Source organism: Homarus americanus, unplaced genomic scaffold (assembly GCF_018991925.1).
Source record: "Homarus americanus isolate GMGI-L3 unplaced genomic scaffold, GMGI_Hamer_2.0 scaffold50281, whole genome shotgun sequence".
Taxonomy (NCBI): Eukaryota; Metazoa; Arthropoda; class Malacostraca; order Decapoda; family Nephropidae; genus Homarus; species Homarus americanus.
The window spans coordinates 5,166,698-5,187,849 of NW_024742338.1; the positions used below are offsets into that span (position 1 = coordinate 5,166,698).

A 21,152-nucleotide genomic window follows, 5' to 3' on the forward strand; every position below is an offset into this window, starting at 1 on the left:
AAATAGTATGTCTTTTCATGACATTGGCCCTTCTTGCACTGAGTTCTAAATAGTAATAGTATAACCAGTAGTTACTAGCAGTAATAGTATAATGAGTAAGACTGAAGACATAAAGTAAGGAATAGTTCATCACATGACACTTTCTTCCATATTCAGTAAGTCCTCGCTTAACGTCGTCCCGCCTAACGTTGTTTCAGTACTACGTCGCTGAACTTTAGAGACCAAAAATTTTTTTAACGTCCCAGTGATCCGACGCTACTGTACGTCGTTTTGCGTCATCACAGACTACTTTCTATGGTGAATCACCTGCTCTTGTCTAGCCGCGCTACGCTCTCTCGGCTCGGTGCGCTGCCCACACTCGCAAAACGTCACAGCGTCCCCAAGCGACGCCGAGCCAGTCTGTTATGACTTCACATCATTCGTGTGTGCTTAAGTGCTTTTGCTCTAAAACTGTACTCTAACCATTCAAAATGGCTTCCAAGCACCCATCAAGTGCTACTGATGCTAGTGTAGGGAAGAGGCAACGTAAGAACATTACCCTGACTACGAAAATGGATGTATTAACCCGATTTGAAAAAGGGAAACGTGCTGTGGACATAGCCGCTGTGCTTGGTCTAACCCCCACAACGGTGCCTACTATCCGGACCAAAGCTGACAACATAAAGGTTAGTGCTGGAATTGGTTCTTCTCTGAGTACTACTAAGATGACTCACACTAGAATCACTGTGATAGAGAAGGTGGAAAAGATGCTGGTAATGTGGATGGAGGACCAGAATCAATGCAATGCCCCTGTGAGCCTTATGGTTATCCAGCATAAGGCCAGATCCTTGTTTGATGACATGAAGGAAACGGAGGGTGAAGGATTGAATTAAGAGACATTTACGGCCAGCCGAGGCTGGTTTCAACAATTTAAGCGTCGGTATAACTTCCACAACATAAAGATGACTGGTGAAGCTGCCAGTTCAGATACGGTTGCTGCCGAGACATTCCAGCCAGAATTCAAACGGATTATCCAACAAGGAGGCTATTCACCGAAGCAAGTCTTCAATGTGGATGTATCTGGTCTCTTTTGGAAGAGGACCTATATCTCCAAGGAGGAGAAAAGAGCGCCAGGTTTTAAAGCTGCAAAAGACCTCTTGACGCTTCTGCTTGGCTCGAATGCTGCCGGCGACTTCAAGCTGAAGCCGATATTGTTTCTCGCGCTGCCAACCCACGGGCCCTGAAAGATTACTCTAAGGATTACCTTCCTGTGATCTACAAGGCAAATAAGGAGGCATATATAGCCAGTGGTTAAACGTGGACGCTGTCCCTGCACTGAAGGAATACTGTGCCAAGGAGAACCTTAACTTCACAATTCTTCTGATCCTTGACAATGCTCCAGCTCATCCTCCCAATCTCGACGACTTGCATGACAGTGCAAAAGTTGTATTCCTGCCTCCCAACACGACAGGACTGATGCAGCCTATGGACCAAGGCGTCATCGCCGCATTCAAGGCGTATTATTTATGCCGTACTATGACCCAGCTGCTCAAGGCTACAGATGGAGAAAATTAACCAGCGATCCAAGAATATTGGCGCGGTTTCAACATTCTTTAAGCAATTGACAACATTGCCAAGGCATGGGAAGAGGTTTCAGAAAGTTGCCTGAATGGTGTGTGGCGTAAACTGTGGCCTGAGTGCGTCAACAGTTTTACGGGATTCACGGACTTAGTCCCAGCTGTGAATAGGGATATCCTCGGCTTGACTAGACAGGCAGGCTTTGATGAGCTGGAATCAGAGGATATTGAGGACATCCTGGCGTCCCATACAGAAGAGCTCACCAACGAAGATCTGCAACAATTAACAGAACACAGTCCCGTTGAAGACGACGACAATGAAGAAGAACATCAATGAACGCTAACTTCCAAGAGGTTGGCAGAATTGTTGAACATGTTCCAGCAAGCAATGCAACTCCTTCTAGATGGTGACCCAAACAGAGAACGTAGCTCAAAGGTTCAATGCAGCATTGAGGACAGTCTAGGTTGTTACACCGAGATCTATAAGGAGAAGATGAGTAACACCAAGCAGTCAACACTGGATTCATTTTTTCATCGCGTGACGGCAGAAGCGGCTTCTTCGCAACGGCCGGCAGCCAAGGAGGAGCAAACGACAACATAGGAGCCAACGGTGGCGGAGGAACCCCAGTCAGAGCAGGAGGAGGAGGCAGCCGCAAGTCTCAGTGACTAACCACCCTCCTTCTCTCCTGCCCTCTGCATTTTCAGGAACATAACCCCGCCGTTAAGTGTGGACGCCCTGTACTGTTCTAATATTTAATAATGGAAAATGAGAGTGTACTTATACATTTACTGTTATCCATATTATGTGGTTTGTGAAAAGGCAGTACTGTAGTATACTGTACGTGATTTGAATGTCTGCCCTGTAAGTGTAGTGAATAATACACCAAAGGTGTACTGTATTATGCATGTGTCTGCTTGAATGAGTGTGTCTTTGAATGTTTGCATGTCTACGTGTGTGCTCAGTCTTGTGCAGGTGAGTGTATCTTTATACAGTATGTTAAAGTAATTATATGCACAAAGAGACAGTAAAATGGTAATTTGTTTACCATATTTATGAATGTTCGGTAAACCCCCGATATAACGGACACCGTCTATAATGGATCTTGGTTTTAATGGACCCTCTGACCCGTTCGGACGAGGTTCATATAATATGGATTCGGGTCCGTTAAAGAAAAAATAACGGTCCATTCTGGTGAAAAATTTATGGACTCAATTACGGTGATATCCACGTTAGCCGGAACAATTGGTGCAGCGTATCAAAGCTGGAAAAAAATCTCCCATCCCTGGAATTTCCGGGTAACGGAAAAATACTTCTGGAAGTTCCGGAAATTGCGCATTACATTATCTCTAGAACCCGGTAAAATCTCTCTCATCCCCAGAATTTTCCGGATACCAGAAATTTTTCTCAGAATTTCCGGAAAATACCCAATTTTCATCCCTCAAACCCGGAAGAAAACCCCGCATCCCCGGAAATTTCCAGAAAATGTGCCCCTCGGTAAATCGTTCCCATACATGTCATACGTGTATCATTTTTATCATTTACTGAATTAATTTTTGAATTTTTAATACAGTATAGTCTGCATTTACGTGTTTTTGTTAACGCGTTTGGTCATTTACGCAGTGCCTTGCCAGAATGAAATGTTTTAATTATGCGGTAAATGTCATTTACGCGGGAAGCGGCGCAGGCAGGGTGCGCACAAGGTCGCCCAGTCATCAAAACATTACCGAGTTCTTCACCCGCCACCCACCACAGCCGGCCCAAGTCAGTGATAGTGAGGATATGGACTTTAAGGGGTTTGACAAAGAGGCCCTGCAAGCCTCTGTGGTGGATAGTGATACAATTGATGCAAGTGATACAGGTGAGGGCCAATAATCTGCCCTCTGCTTCAGAACCAACCCCCCCATCCCCGTGTGCCCAGCCATCTTTTCTACTAACGTAAGTGTTAAAAAAGCCTAATATTATTGTTATTTATCTTAATTATTAATTGTGTGTGCATACCATCATAAAATTAAGATGTTATTTTGACTACAATGTATGTATTGTGTCAGAAAAAGTGGAGTTTGGGGGTCGGCCCAGTCTCTATTTCAATTAATCCCATATGTTTTGTTATTTCATAAATGCGTTTCTGGTTTTACGCGGACCTCCATGGGTTCAATTGACCGCGTAAATGCAGACTATACTGTATCACTAGTTTATTGAGTTATTTGGTAAATATAAATACTGTACTGTAAAATAAAAAATCTGGCAACTTTGCAGTGGCTGATCAGCCAGCTGCACCAACTGTGATTGAAAAAATTTACTTTGCTTATACAGTATACATAAATATTTATGGCACTTGATGCAGCTACTGAAGTACACCTTTTCACATATCTGTTGAGACATTGTTACATAACTATTTGACAAATTTCATAACCGAATGACAGAATACATATTGAATGACAATCTAAAATAACTGTTCGTTCATGTTAACGGAAGTGATTGACATATGTTATGAAGTTGACAGACGTGAATAATAAACCGACAGTCTACATATAGTTTGAGAATGTAACAATTGGAGAATGACATACCACCAACAGTTATTTTAGATTGTCATTCGATATGTATTCTGTCATTCGGTTATGAAATTTGTCAAATAGTTATGTAACAATGTCTCAACGGATATGTGAAAAGGTGTATTTTAGTTTAAAACATAGAAGCCTAAAAACAATATAGACTTGTACTTGTAATAAATACCAAAATTCCAAGTGTATCAAATGCTGTAAATATTTGTAAGCAAGGTAATTGGGCACACATGACCCAGCCACATAGTTCATGAACTTAGCCAGCCAAGATTTTAAGACCACCACTCTCCACCCCTGACAGACAGATATTCATTGAGTTACCTGTATATGCCTGAAAGGTATTATAGTTAGCCACTAAACAAGCAAGAATAGAATGATAGTGGTGGTGATACACAACCCTCGCATATAGTTGCGTTAGAAGCTCGTTATATAAACTTTTTCTCCTGGGGGGGTATTCTTAACTGTACAAGTAAACAGCATCCTCCAGCACAGTAAAATGATCATAGTCTTTTCTGACTAAGTTGGTATATAACTAAACGAGTCTGTTATTATTTTGGAATCTGATATAATGTACTTTTGGCTGTAACGGACTGGCCTCTCCCCAAGTACAGTAGTCCATTGTAGCGGGGGTTTACTGTATTAAATTATTTTAAAGCTCGTTAATTACCCAAATTTTAAAATTCTCAACCCAGATCCTTAACCAGTATATGAAAGTGTACCTCTGTGAATTTTGAAAAAAATCCATGTTTAGGCCTCATGCTGAAAAAATGGGTAATAGGTCAGTCGTCATTTTAATGATAAAATGTCTTTTGTCTGGAAACTGAAAACTAATATGTTTAAATCATACTGAGAAAATGTATGTAAAGGTGATTTAAAACCTACGGGCACGACATAATTGACGTTCTAATTATTCTGTATGTATACAGTCATCCCTTGGTTATCACTCCTAATTGGGACCATGCCGAGTGCGTGATAACGAAAAACGCGATAACGAAAGTACAGAACCTATGGGATTTATTTTAATTGGTTCCAGGCACCCAAGACCCAACCCCAACTTTCTCATTTTACGACCATTTAGACCCACTAAATATATATATATATATATATATATATATATATATATATATATATATATATATATATATATATATATATATATAATGTTATGGTAAATATCAGAAACACACATAGGCATGACTAGGTTTATTACAAAGTGATGAAAAGGGTACGCTCAATACTGTAGTCCACAAAACATGTACAGTCAACCCTCACTTTACGCTGTCCCACATTCCGCGTTTCTACGTTTACGCGGTGCCCTGCCAGAACCCAGGATGCTCACATTCCGCGGTGGGTGTACCCCTTTACACGGGTGAAGTATAATTTTTTTATTTAGCTCATAAAATTCATACAAATTATCCGGCCAGAATATAATTTACATTGCTGGAATTCTTACAATTTGATGATCATTTTGAATATAAACATCATAGATTTTGCATTAGACATACAAATTTTAGATATAATGTTTACTCTTGATAAATATGTTATCTTTTGTGCAAAATATATGATATTTATATTCAAAATATTCCTGGTCTTACAAGGAATCCAGCAATGTCAATTATATTATCCTAACTTTAGTCTGATTTATTATTTATTACTAAAAAGGTAAACAGTCTGGTATTCCCACACATTTATGTAGTAGGGACGGTTGGTGGGGGGTGGGGGGGAGGGAGGGACCGGCGACCGACCATCTGTTACCGTGTGAAGAATATTTTTTTTTTATTAACTGAAGATTTTTATTTTAGCTCATAAAATTCATACAAATTACCCGGCCAGAATATAATTTACATTGCTGGAATTCTTACAATTTGATGATCATTTTGACTATAAACATCATATATTTTGCATTAGACATAAAATTTTTAGATATAATGTTCATTCTGAGTAAATATGTTATCTTTTGTGCAAAATATATGACATTTATATTCAAAATATTCCTGGTCTTACAAGGAATCCAGCAATGTCAATTATATTATCCTAACTTTAATCTGAGGTATTATTTAATACTAAATGTTAAAATCTAGTTTTTTCACCCACTCTTTCTCTTGAAGGGAGGGTTGGTGGGAGGTGGGGGGGAGGGTTGGGACGGACTGACCATCTGGCTGGTTGGAAGAGGGGGGGAGGCAAGGTGGGGTACTTTGATTGACAGATAGTGTCGTGAAGAATATTTTTTTTTTTATTAACTGAAGATATTTGTTTTAGCTCATAAAATTCATACAAATTACCCGGCCAGAATATAATTTACATTGCTGGAATTCTTACAATTTGATGATCATTTTGAATATAGACATCATAGATTTTGCATTAGACATACAAATTTTAGATGTAATGATTGCTCTGAGTAAATATGTTATCTTTTGTGCAAAATATATGACATTTATATTCAAAATATTCCTGGTCTTACAAGGAATCCAGCAATGTCAATTATATTATCCTAACTTTAGTTTGAGGTATTATTTATTACTATACCTGGTTTTTCCCCCAAAATTTCTCAGAGGGAAGAGCCAGCAGTGTAGTGTGAGAAGAGGGGGAGGGAGTCGTGTCCATTATTTGAATGGACATTAACTTGGCGACTGTATATCTCTATTTCTCTTAAGTATTAATTGTGTGCATGTACCATCATAAAATTAAGATGTTATTTTTACTAGAACATAGGTATTGTGTTGGAAAAAGTGGAGTTTGGGGGTCAGCTGGTCTCTATTTCATTTAATCCCATATGTTATGTTATTCACTTTACGCGTTTCTCACTTTCCGCGGTACCCTGTGGGTTACATTAACCGCGTAAAGTGAGGGTTGACTGTAACTATATTTTCTTTGAGTCCCCCATCATAAGAGTCCGTTTTCTCTCACATCAGGATGCCTGAATCCTCCATTTTCTCTCAATCTTAGAGTGCACCAGAGACTTCGTTATTCTTTAGTAATGACACAGAATTTGAAATTGCAACCCCAATTGCAACTGGGGTTGCAATTGTTGAGGCAACTAGATATGTCTGATTACAGAAAATGTGTTATTGTCAATTTGTAGGTGAAAGATTTTATCCTCAATAGATGGAGGCAAATGCGTGATAGCCAAATTCTCGGCCTGAAAAATGCGCTATAACGGCAGGTGTGCAGATTTTGATGGAGGCGTGATAACTAAAATCGCGATAACCAAGTGTGCTATAACCAAGGGATGACTGTATTGTATTTGTATAGAGTTTGTGACTGTCTGAGTACTGTATACCTGTATCATAGTTTAGCAAGTGTGTGAAAGTTTGTTTGCAAAGTGTTTAGCTTGTTCATTAACAAGTAATCAGGTTTGTGTACAGTGTATCTTCATACTGTACGGTATCGTATTTCAAGGTTATGGACGTATGTGAAGAGATTATTTAATTGAGTATATCATGGTTTATTGAGTGTGGATGTGTACTGCATGTAGAGAATATATTAATGAGTGTGTAATATCATATTATAGTAAGTTGTAGATGTTGGTATATTGTGATAATTTTATTTATTTTTTTAAGTGGAGAGTGTGACGAGCAATGTTTGGCTGTGGGTCAACAGTACCTTGTAGGTCCAGATGGAAGTGAGGGCTGTAATCTCCATTTTTATACTGCATTTTATTACTTAAACAGCAGACAGTGACCTTTCTTTTAGTAACCACACAGCACCTCTACTACTGTATAGTGCTTAGCCACTGTAATGACTCCCCTACCCTCTCTCTTGTGGTTACTTATAAGTTGTTCTAATGTCTTGATATGTTTTAACAACTGTGCATTACACTATATGGATGTTCCATTGCATGATATACCATAATCTTTTGTTTGTCTACATTAAGAATTAATTATGCAGACAGCTTTGCACGCCCAACTTCTTCAACCAAAGATGGAATGCCTTAGAGGAGAGTCCAATTTTGACTGCATGGCTTCCATTAAGAGTCGGTAAGCTGCACGTTTTCTGTTTGTCTTTATTTTTAGTACTGTACTGTACTTCAAACAGGAGGATTTTGGAAAAGAGGAAGGAAAAATGCTGGAAGTGTGTATTTTTGTATGAAGGAATTTGAGCTGAAGTTTAATGGCCAGAGTTTATCTGAGGCACTGTGTTGTATTTTAATTAGGTTTTGCATATTGACTAATGCTACTCACTAACTTGATGATCCATCAGTTGCCAAGCTTAGACTTCCTATCTGTAAGGTTTGTGCATTTCATGGGATGAAATGAATTATGCCATGGAGTAGCTCTGCTTCTATCCTCCCTTTTTCTTGTCTGAGTACCCACATAGTTAGCATTGCTTGGCAGAATTACTAAAAAAAATTATTGTAAGATCATTTGAATAAACTAAGTTTAATTCATTAGTCAGTTCCGCTATAACGCAATAGTTGTGTTCTTGTAAAACATCGTGTTATAGAAATTCGCGTAATAGAAATAACAGGGCTTATGGAGAAAATAGGGTTAGGTGCAGATTACTACTCAAAATCGAAAAAAATTTAGTAGTTAGCCTAATACAAAGGATAGCACAGTCTAAATAAATGTTACATTCATATCTAATAATGAAATCATACAGTAAATGTAACACTTTACCTTGAAAAAATATGAATATAACTTGATGTGGGAGAAGGGTGATTTTGAGGTAGATAACATCGAGCTTCTCTTCAAGGGTTATAGCCTTTCTTTTACGATCATCACTGGGAATGCGATCACCAGAACGCTTCTTGGAGATATTCTTCTTTACCATATTCACAGTTAATACCACAAAATTGGAGAAATAGTAAGCAAAAACCGCGTTACAGCAAACAAGTGTTCGCGTTATACAAATATCGTTCCTCTATTCATAAATCGTGTTAGAGCCAATTCGCGTTGTCAAAACACGCGTTATAGCAGAACTCACTGTATTTGGATATTAGATGGGAAATGAGAATTCTATGCAATAGTTTGCTAATTAATGAAACTTGACGATCTTTAGAAATTTTTTTATTTCTCTAAAATTTTGGAACATTGATATGAGTAAATAATTTTGGCACACGAAATATTTTGATCTCAAGGATGGTGTCTCCCTGGGAGAGACTCTGGATTGCATTATACTGTGCACTACAGGCACTACTTTTTATTTTCAGAAGACCTCAGGATCTTTTCAACATCCACAGTACATAATTATCTGATGGAATGTTTGCTTCCTCTTTTTCCTTCAACACCAAGAGGAGTCTCTTGATAGGAGTTGTTTCGTTTGATATACAACACAACACTTCTCAGTTCACCTTTATATAAAATAGGGGTTCCTCAACATATTTTCATTTGTGATAAAATTCTGTAGATGTGTTTTATGGTGTTTAAAATGCTTTTTGTTCCACCACCTTACTGGAGTATTAATGTTCAAGTAGATGATATTACTGTTCCATCCAGTGGTTCCCAAACATGGGGTCACTCGCAAGATGCCAGTACCTTGTTGACACATTTGTATCCATATGTAATACTGTGACCACATGGGGTACAATGTAAACTTACCTTTCACATCAAGGTAAAGTTGTCAACCTTGATACAGTAATGTCACCAAACAAGGGTTACTGTACCTCTACTGCATGAGGGATTCTCTGCTTTTAATTTAATTTTTGAGCAGAATATCTTAATGTAAATTAAATCTAAATTTACACCTCCTCAGGGAAGCAGATGTGGCTCTCTTTGAAGCTGGAGACATCTATAGTGGAGGTCTGAGGTATGAGTTGATCCCTATAATGGCTGAGCAGTATAACCTGGACAACCTCGAGTACTACGTCGTGGCTGTGTCTAAGGAGGATGATCCCGACACTGACGTCCTTTATCTAAAAGGTGAGAGGAAGTACACCTGATTGAACTATAGGAAGATGCTGGTGGCTTAAAGAAAGGTTGTACGCTGCTCCTCCACCCGGGTAGCCAGGTAACTTGCCCAGCAACTCATAAATTAATACAAATGCACGATCATATTACAGTATTAATATACAAAATTTGGGTCACCCATAACAGCAGAGTATTCTCATGCTTATCATTCTGGCTTATCTTTAAAGATAAGTATTTCTCCCACATTTTGAGTTTGGACTTTAGAGATTAAATGTTTTCCTTCCATGTTGTGAAGCTTTCACAGATAAATAGCTGATGCTAAACTCTGCTGTCACTTTCACCACACTCAAGTAAACTAAGCACTACTGTTTTCTAAGTAATTGGCATGTAGTCCACCTATCTTTTCTTATCAGAAGTTAAAATGCCTAGTGAAGGAATGGTGAAGTATTACACAGTAACAGAGAAACAACCACCTATGTGCCACACTAGAAGTGCCATTTATCTGCAGTGAATGAGGTTATAACGATTTGCTTCTTATTAACAGATGTAACAGTATGCCACAGTAATGGGGAGAACATAATATATCTACCTTTACCAACTGTGTATCTGTTGAGGTGACTGTTACCGTGAACATAACAGTTACTTGTGAAACTGTCATATATGTAACAACCTTCCTGCGTTTTCACCACTTGTAACAATCACTTGTGAAGCACGTTACCTTATATTTTAGACATACTAAATATCGATCAAAGTTTATTGGATTTTCTGTAGTGAAATCCAATATGTTCCTTTGTTTGTATTTATTATAAAAGGTTTCCATGTACACTTTCAAAAAGGATTATCACCGTAACTTAATCACTGTAGTTATGAGTGTTAAATGAGGACGGAGGCTAAGTTGAATAGCTCTGCTAAGTACGTCCTGTCAATGAGCGGCGAGTGAGAATGAGTAGGGACCCATCGAGGGAAGAACGGAAATACAGGTTGTACCTCTCTAGTCCGGCATTCTGTGGTCCGGAAACTCCCGTGGTCCGGAACGATTTTAGTTTGTCCAATAGGTAGATAGGAAGCTTTTTTTTTTTTTTTTTTTTTTTTTTTTTTTTTTTTTTTTTTTTACTTATCTGAATTATTATTATTATTACAGGAGTATTAAATTTTTGCCCCTCAGGCCCCAATGTGGGTCAGTGACCTATGCCCGGGTGGGCTAATCCCCTTAAAAAAAAAGCCGCGGGAAATTAAGGTTTGTTTACATCCGGCAGTTCGGCTGCTCTCTCTCTCTCTCTGCTTGTCTATACAGAGTACAACATTTAACCCTTCAATATATATGAGCAGTAAATAAGTGTTGCTTTCATATTCTTATGTAGAGTAATGACGATATATTTTCACATGTGCGCACTTACATACGAGCAGTCTCACTTTTTTTTTTACCATTAATGGTTAGCTACTTATATTGTTCCATTTATTAACATTAAATAACATTACAGGTACTTCAAGCAACCATATTCATTTTTTACATTAATTTTACTACAGCTAAACTCAGGGTCTTATTTTCTTCAGTTTTATATGTAGAACCAATCAGTCACTGGTTTCGTAAGCTTTAACATAAACAATGCCGGCAGCCGTCTCGTCTCCTCTAATATTCCACGTATTATTAATAAATTGTATTGTTAATTTTGCACACACGTACATTAATTCAATAAAAACAAATTCAGAAACATTAATTAAAATATATATGAACAGTAAATAAGTGTTGCTTTCATGTTCTTATGTAAAGTAATGACAATATGTTTTCACGTGTGCGCATGCGCACTTACATATGCGATCTCTCTTTTTCTTTACCATTATCGTTAGCTACTTCTATTGTTCCATTTATTAACATTAAATAACATTACTTAAAACAACCATATTAATTTTACTACAGCTACAACCAAGGTCTTATTTTCTTCAGTTTTATATGTAGAACCAGTCAGTCACTGGTTTTGTAATCAACGAAAACAATGCTGTGTCATTTCCTCATGTGTTTTAATTTTCTACGTATTATTAATGAATTGTATTGCTCATTTTGCACACATAAGCATTAATTCAATAAAAAAGACATTCAGTAATAAACAATAATGAATCTTTTGTACATAAGAAAAATGACGCTGTTTACACGATTATGCACGTCATCTGCACGTTGGCGGGCCGTTCAAACCCGTCGAAATTCAAGTTTCCGCTGTCAAAATTTTTATTTATTTATTTTTTTGTGTGTTCCAATAAAATACGTTAAGAATTAAAAACTCGCGAAATTTGAGAAGCTACTATACGACATTTAACCCTTCAATATGTCTTCAAAGAGACCATGACGCAGAGAAAGTGGTGCTAGTGCTTCCAGGCATAAGCACAAGTCACTATCTATCCAGGAAAAGGGTGAATTTCCATGGTCCGGCACCGGTCAGGTCCCGAGGTTGCTGGACTAGAGAGGTACAACCTGTATATCCGACATCCTCCCTCGAGGGAAGACGGAACCGTCCACGATGGCTCTCCATACCGTCTTCCTCTAGTCAAGGTTATCAAACTACTGCCTGCAATAGGTGGCACCAAGTGACGCAACTTCCCGTGGGCACACCTCATTACGTGCTGTAAACATGCTACCTCATAGCGAGTGGAAAGTTATGGGGGGTGATAGAGTATATAAGTCTAATGTAATTAACCCATTTATATAAATACTTCTGCCTATAAGACAGGGGCTAATACAAGGCTTAAAAGACGCAATTTTTATGACAAAAATATACCTCGAAAATTACCATGCGTCTTCCAGGACACTAGTCGATGAGTTGTAGCAGAGGTTTTTGAAATCAGCCCCTTACAAGGACTGTTACCTCATTACAGTACTTAACAATTACTAGTATTCTCTATACAGTACTATAAAACTATTGATTTAACTAATATTGTTAATATATTGCAAAAAAAAAAAAAAAATTGCTGCTGTGTGGTTTGTTTACTAATGGCAGTGGTGCAGCAGCGCCATCTATTGAGGAATTGCTAAAGGTTGTCTGCTTGTCTCAAATGCAGGAATGTTTGTTTCTTTATATGTAGGCTCTCATATTTTGACACCTATTTACAGTAGGCTCTCATATTTGGAGACCCATTTAGACTGTAAAAACCCCACAAAATTAAAATCTTCCAAATTTAAATAAACTTCATCATCCAAGTCAAAACACACACACAACAACATTGGCTGTCCTTATGTTTTCAACTGTATTACCACTGGTGGGTAGAATTTTTTTTTTATTCAGAAACATTAATTAAAATATATATATGAACAGTAAATACGTGTTGCTTTCATATTCTTATGTAGAGTAATGACGATATGTTTACACATGTGCTCACTTACATACACGATCTCACTTTTTTTACCCTGAATTGTTAGCTACTTCCATTGTTCCATTTATTAACATTAAATAACATTACTTAAATCAACCATATTAATTTTTCTACATTAATTTTAATACAGCTACAATGGAGGACTTATTTTCTTCAGTTTTATAATTACAGTCAATCCTCACATTACGCGGTCCCGCATTCCGCGTTTCACCGTTAACGCGGTGCTTTGCCAGAACCTAACATGCTCACATTCCGCGGTCGTGAACGCCATTACGCGGAGAGTGTCCGGCGCGACGCTATTTTTAGATTAGCCCCACGCGCCACCCACCCGCCCACCTGCCTGCCTGCCTCTCCGTCCTCCTCCCTCCTCCTCCCTCCGCTTGGGCAAGCGGCGCGGTAAGGTTGCGCAGTGTGTGTCTTTGTTGCGTTATCACTGACGTCATATGACGTATCAGACCTGTGATTGGCCATGCATCCCTACCCCCCTCTGCTGCTAGCTGTAATTGGCTTAAAGTATTATGACGTGTCCACCCGGGGGAGGGAGGGAGGGAGGAAAGACGACGCTTGACCTAGCCGCGGCAGTTTCATCCCTCCAGGCCACTCCGTGTAAACGCGCATCCATTGTTCCGTAAAATGGCTTCCGCCGGACCACCACCCCCAGAGAGAAACCTTTCCTTACCTGGACCCAGCGGCACTAAACCAAAGAAGACACGACGTTCCTTAAGCTACGAGGTGAAGTATAGCATCATCCAAGAGTTGGAGAAAGGAACAAGGCAGGTTGATTTGGCGCGCCAGCATGGCGTGAACGAATCTACGATCCGGACTATAAAGAAGGATTCAGCCAAGATAAAGGAGCACATGAAGATCACAAAGTCTACAGGTGCTTCTATGATCAAGTATTTTCACAACCAGGTGCTTCTCAAGACAGAAAAATTACTTGTGAGGTACTTGGTGCGTCAGGCGCGACGGAACATGGCGGTCGACACGCGCTCTGTGAAGGACTACGCACGTGAACTGTACATGGCAGTGGCACGAAAGATGGGAACTTCAGAGCCCAAACCCTTTACTGCTTCCTCTGGGTGGTTACAGAGGTTTAAGATCCGGAACAAGATCACCAATATAAACATTGGTGGTGAAGAAGCGAGTGCTGATCGTGCTGCGGCTCGGGAATTTCCTCCGTTTTTACGTGAGATTATGGAGGAAGGACAGTACAGTGACGACCAGGTGTTTAACATGGACGAATCTGGTCTTTTCTGGAAAAAACTACCTTCCAAGTCCTTCGTTGTGAAGAATGCCAGCAGGATTCGGGGCCGGAAAATGCAGAAGGAACGCATCACCGTCCTGTTTACCACCAATGCCTCCGGTACCTGTAAGCTCAAGTTATCGGTGATCCACACAGCCCGCAAGCCGCACGCCTACAAGAGCATGGACATGACCAAGCTAAATGTCCACTGGCTGACAGCACGTAAGGCATGGATGTTCTCTACACTGTCCCTCTCCTGGTTTGATGACTGTTTTGTTCCCGATGTAAAGAAATTCTGTGAGCAACAGAATGTCCCATTTAATATTTTGTTGCTGCTGGACAACGCACCAGGACACTCGCCCCTACTGTTAGATCGTCACCCCAACGTAAAAGTGGTCTTCCTTCCTCCCAACACTACGTCTTTAATCCAGCCCATGGACCAGGAGTTGATTTGCAATGTGAAAGCTGCATTCTCAACAAAAAAATTCCAGCTCCTGAACGACTACACCAACACCAGGGAAGAGTTGCGTGACCTGAGTGACACCACCACCGATAGCAAGAGCGACGAAGATGAGGAACAACGGTTAGAACAGCAAAAAATACTCTTCAAACAATTCTGGAGAGTATTTAACATCAAGAAAGCTGTGGACATCTTGGTGGAGTCATGGGATCAGCTGTCTATTGCTACAATTCGTCACGCATGGAGACATGTGTTGCATGGAATACCAGGTGAGAGGAGGAGTCAATCTGTGACTGGTGAGGTTCAGAATGTTGCAGTAGCAGTGGACCTTGCCAGAGAAGCTGCGCAGACTGTTACAGTTCCAGGCTTCTCCGAGACCACCAACGACGACATCCTGGAGGTGATCAGAAATCCTGAAGTGACTGCCGACGAGATGTTGGAAGAAGAACACGTCAGTGAAGAGGAGGAAGAAGGTGCGGCAGTCTCCGAAGAACACAATTTAAGTCATAGTGATATTAAGGGTGCCATGGAGTGTGCAGAGAAGATGAAGTCCTTCCTTTCCCGCGACAATGACGATGACCGCTATGAAGTCTTCCATAACCGGCTGGTGCAGGCTATGGAGCCGTACATCAAGGTGTATCACGACAACATCAACGCCAGCCGTCAGCAAAGCATAACAGATTTCTTCACCCGCAACCCACCACAGCCAGCCCAAGCCAGTGATAGTGACAGTGAAGTTGACTTTGAGGGATTTGTCAGGGAAGCCCTGACAACTGTAAGTGACAGTGATGATGATTCACCTAGTAATGGTGATTCACCTGAGGACCAGTAATCTGCCCTCTGCCTCGGAACCAGCCTCCATCCCCGTATGCCGACCCATCTCTTCTACTACCGTAAGTGTTCCACATAATTTTTAGTTTTCTAACCTTACCTTTATTTTTCCTATGTTAACCTTTATCTTTCCTAACCTAACCTCTTCTATATTACTTGTTTTTTCATACCATCATAAAGTTAAGATAAAATTTTTACTGCAACATAGTTATGTGTCGTCAAAAAGTGGAGTTTGGGGATCGGCCTGGACTCCATTTCAATTAATCCCATATGTTATGTTGTTCACTTTACGCGTTCCTCACTTTCCGCGGTACCCTCCGGGTTACATTAACCGCGTAATGCGAGACCCAACTGTATGTAGAACCAATCAGTCACTGGTTTTGCAAAAAATGAGTTGTTTTTACTTTTATTTTGTTTTTAAATAAAGATTTTTTGTTTTATATAGACGTTGATATACATGTTTACATTTGCTTACCTTCTACTGTTGGAAAATATTTCCCGTCGTTGTCATAACGACAAAAACGAGAGAAAGAATGTAAACACTACAGCCCCTAAGATGTGGAGGTGACCAGGTGTATAAAATGAGTGCTCTATTAATGATTTCACCTTCTTATACAGATTTTTTTTTTAATTGATGAAAATGACGACTGATAAGCAGTTCTAAGTGATGATATTCAAAGAGGTGTGTGTACTTGTGCCAAAAGGGCTGTATAATTATCAAGCAATGGTTTCACTGGTGTCGGTAGTCCGGAGGTACCGGGTACTACTGCTTGGGAAGATATTGGTAGACCCTGCTGCCATATGGCATCACAAAAATTGTGACCAAGTCCCAGGTTGCTGATCTGACTTTCTGCCACATTTACACACAATTGCAGGGTCTCAATTGTTTCTCTTACTTTGACAACACAACATACATGTATTGTTTCTCACTCTTGATTTTTTTTTCATTTTTGTATTTCTTTATGGTTCTTTATTATTATTATTATTATTATTATTATTATTATTATTATTATTAATAATTACATTTTTGCCCCCTAGGCCCCATTGTGGGTCAGTGACATGTGCCCAGGTGGGCTAATAGCCACAAAAAAAAAATTAGAATTTCATCTCCAGCGTCTTCCAAGCCGAAAAATACGGTAGTTGATAAACTCAGCCTCCAACTGCCTGGGCAAGCTGATGTGCCGAGTTGAGGAAAGACAACCAGTGGGGTGCACCTTCCCACAACAGTACATTTGCATCATCAACATTACCATTTTACAGCCATTTTCCTTAATTGCAATGAGTGAAGAAGGCAGTAAGGGAATGAATTAGTACCTTTTTTTTATGGTAGAATTTGAAAATGGATGGAGAACTGTGGAGGTAAACTTAAGTGATAAAGTTTTGCAGAACCAACAAATATATTTTTGTGTTTTACAGGGAAGATGACTTGCCATCCTGGTGTGATGCACGGGGGTGGGTGGGTGGTGCCGATGGCTTACCTCATAAACAACAATCTCATCCGTCAGTACGACTGTAACTCGGTCAGAGCCGCATCAGAATATTTTCAGAAGTCATGCGCACCGGGTGCACTCAACAGCTATTACCGCCACGACATGACTCGCCTCAACCTGTGTCACCTGTGTCATGGCACTGGCAGTGGTTATTGTGCCAGAGACCACAGTGAACCTTACTATGGCTTTACTGGTAAGTGGTGATCTGTGTACAGTGCAGTCACTTCAGTACTGTAGTTCACTTGGTTGTCAATGTTTCATAATAGATTATTTCTGATCATTTCTGGAAATCAGTAAATCAATCTGCAGGTCCAAAGGGCTGCCCAGGCCCAAAACTAATGTGGTTGGGTAAGGGGGAGGGATCAGGGTAACTAAGCCTACTGGAAGTTCCTAGATTCTAGCTTTTTTAGCATGATTAGTTGATTTACTTTTACATCTGTAAATTGCTGCTGTTACCCGTTGTTTAATGATATGGCCAACAATTAAACAACCTATCTAGTGAGAGCTTTGATCCTTCATGCAGTTTGTAATCAGATCATTACTAACAACCGTGAACGCCTATAATTTTTTGATAAAAAAAAAGCCGTAAGTCTTCTGTGAGTACACTCGGCCTACTGTAACTTTTGTTTGTAAGAAATGTGCCCTCCCTTACCCTCACCTCCCTTCCATCTTACCTTTCTATAATAACAAACACTATATTATTTGTACTTGTTCTCCGTCAAGTGTGAGACCAAAATAAGGATCAGCTTCATACACAGTAAAGCATTGGCTTGTTTCCAGCTTTATTGCTCCATCAGTATACAACTGACTGTATTGTTGTTTTTCAAGTGACTCACCATCATATTATTAAAAATGAATAAGGGACACGAAGATAACAAATTGTTTTTATGGAATACAAAATTATGTATCGATTGTTAATTTCCTATTGACAATACTGTACTGTATGTGGAAGTTATATGCTGAGGGTAAATGTTACAGGATATCTTATTATATATGCATTACCAGGTGCTTTTAGATGCCTCGTAGAAGGAGGCGGAGATGTTGCATTTGTGAAGCATACCACCGTACGTGAGAATGTGGACGGAAAGCGCAAGGAGTGGTGGGCTCGTAACCAGCTAACCTCGGACTACCAACTTGTGTGTCGAGATGGTAGGTATTTTTTGTTTTATGCTGAGGAAGTAAAAAAAGAATATTAATGAATGGACAGTTATGATAACAAATTATATACAGTACATGTACAGTACAATATGTGATTTCAAAACAATAATGTAACTTTACTCAGTATGTACTGTACAGTATTGTGATCATTGTTCATGGGCTGCCGACATCCAGTACTGTACACTCTCAATTTAACGAAATCCGATATAATGAATTCTCGATATAGCAGGAGGAATTTTTTCCGTTAATTTTCACTCGATTTAGTGAACTATAGATTAATTCCGTTAATATGCTCACACCTACGCAGACACCTCAGACACGTGATATCTACATAGAAACATTACAAACATCATTCATGGCTTACTTTGAATTAGGGGGTTCGGTGATTTAAAAATTTTTCTTTAAGTTTCAAACTTTTTCCATTAATAACTGCACTCTTTTGATGTTCTCCCCCATGCCACTTCCTTTCTTAGTCTTCTGAGAGACTTTCTGCTTGATATCTAAGTACAGTAGTTAGTTGACCAAGAGGTAGCAGTGAACAACACATGCTGTGGCAGCAGGACACAGACTGAGCACGTGTAAATAAACCCCCTGTGCCAAGTGGCGCCGAATTTAACAGAATCATGCTTGATTTAGCGAACTAATTTGCTAAATTGAGCGAAAATTATGGAAATTTCGGTTTTACAGAAAAGGTTGGCTCGAATTAGTTCATTAAATCGAGAAAATACTGTACAGTACATGTGTTGTATTGTGTTATATCCCTGTAACAAGTTGTGTTAGAATGTACTGTACCGTGAAGGCAAGCCAATATCTACATCATTCAAGAGGTTTGTACAGTACAATAATTCGTTTGATGAAGAGTCAAATGTAAGATACAGTACAGTACTAGATCTGTACTGTACTGTATAGTGTTGTGACAAAGGGTGACCTCTGTCACTGTAGGTCTCCCATATAGTTATAATGCGTAACACCTTTTGTTATTGTAGTTAAATGTAAGGAAAGTTTTTAATTTTTATTTTATTTTTATTAATACAGGTACACCACCGATTTTCCATCACCCTTGGTTCCAAAGCCTTGCTGGATTATCCGTTTTGCCAGACCAACCGAGGTCATGTAACAATAATTAAACAAGACGCCTCTGACCCACTAATTATATATCTCCCGTGTCTCAAAAGCACAGTGGACTGTGAAAAAGCCATAATTTTGAGCAACATTACTGTACACACTTTGTACTCAAATTTACTACTGTATACTAAAGAACAAAATTTTTTATCTCTTGTGCAATGTGATGTTTATACTCAAATCAATCACTATCTTGCAAGGATTCCAGTAATACAAGTAATATTCTGCTAAATTTAGTCTTGCGATACTTTATAAGATCAAAACTTTAAGCCTAAAACTACCTTCACCCTGGCTGGGGGGAGGGGGAGGTGAGGTGTTGACAGCCGGCGAGGAGATAACAAAGTGCGTGGTTATTAGTCAAATAGACAGAGTTTAAGGATTGCGCATATAAAATGTCATTGAATTCACATAGCAGAATGTAACTTACATTGCTTGAATTATTGAAAGATAGTGAATAATTTAAGTACAAACATCCCATAATTTGCACTAGACAATTTTTTTTTTAATTAACATAGTACATTTGAGTGCAGGTTTGTCCTTTGGAAAATTATTTCTTTTACCTTTTTTCCACAATGTGTATTTCGGATGGTGTGTGCATGTAAATAAGTAAAAATAAATGAAGAAAGTTACATATATCTACCCGAAAATACGAGTTGAAAAACAACCATAACACCTCACAGCTTGGCCCAGTAGCCTTGTGGTTGCAGTGACGAGTGTAACCTAGCTACAATGCCACGATTAATCACTGTTAAGCATTATTATATCAGTAAACACTAATAATAACAGTAAATCCAGTGAAGACGACACTCAACTAGCAATCACTTGACGAACTATTACCATACGTATCACACAGCTTCCGCGCGGAAGCACTTTGGTCCATTTTTTCAGCAGTTTTACCTTATCTTGTGTCGATATGGACTGGTGTTTATGCTTGACACTTGCACATTTCTTAGAAACCATACCTAGCTTTACATGTAAGAAAAATTAGTTAAGAATTGCACAAAATCGAGTTAATGCCACCAACAACTGCAGTGTAAACATAAGTGAGCACACATCGCCATCTGTGGCCGCCCAGTAAACTAGTCTGGCAGTTGCGGGAATTTCAAGTGCACACTTGTTATTTTGTCCAGACTAAAGGAGGTGCCGGACCATCAGTTCTGGAAAATTGGTCGTGTACAGTAGTACCCCGATTTATGCGGTCAATTGAACCCACAGGGTACCGCGGAAAGTGAAAACCGTGTAAAGTAAACAACAGAACATATGGGATTAACTCCAATAGAGACTGGCCTGACCCCCAAACTCCACTTTTTCCGACAATACCTATGTTGTAGTAAAAATAACATCTTAATTTTATGATGGTATGCACACAATTAATATTTAAGAGAAATGCAGTCGCCAGGTTAATGTCCATTCAAATAATGGACTTAACTCCCCCCTCTTCCCAGCTCACTGGCTCCTACCTCTCTGAGAAATGTTTGGGTGAAAACACTAGATTTTAACATATAGTAATGAGTAATACCT

At 39.3% G+C, this 21,152-nt stretch overlaps 1 protein-coding gene across 1 annotated transcript in view; it reads left to right on the forward strand.

Moving 5' to 3' along the window:
* The window catches only part of LOC121876766 (melanotransferrin-like), an 83,940-nt gene that overhangs the window by 35,846 nt on the left and 26,942 nt on the right, over positions 1 to 21,152 (forward strand). Inside the window, exons 10-13 of the mRNA XM_042382138.1 lie at positions 8,007 to 8,095; positions 9,810 to 9,976; positions 17,278 to 17,544; positions 18,357 to 18,500. Coding sequence (XP_042238072.1) covers positions 8,007 to 8,095; positions 9,810 to 9,976; positions 17,278 to 17,544; positions 18,357 to 18,500 — 667 coding nt within the window. The remainder of the gene's footprint in view (positions 1 to 8,006; positions 8,096 to 9,809; positions 9,977 to 17,277; positions 17,545 to 18,356; positions 18,501 to 21,152) is intronic.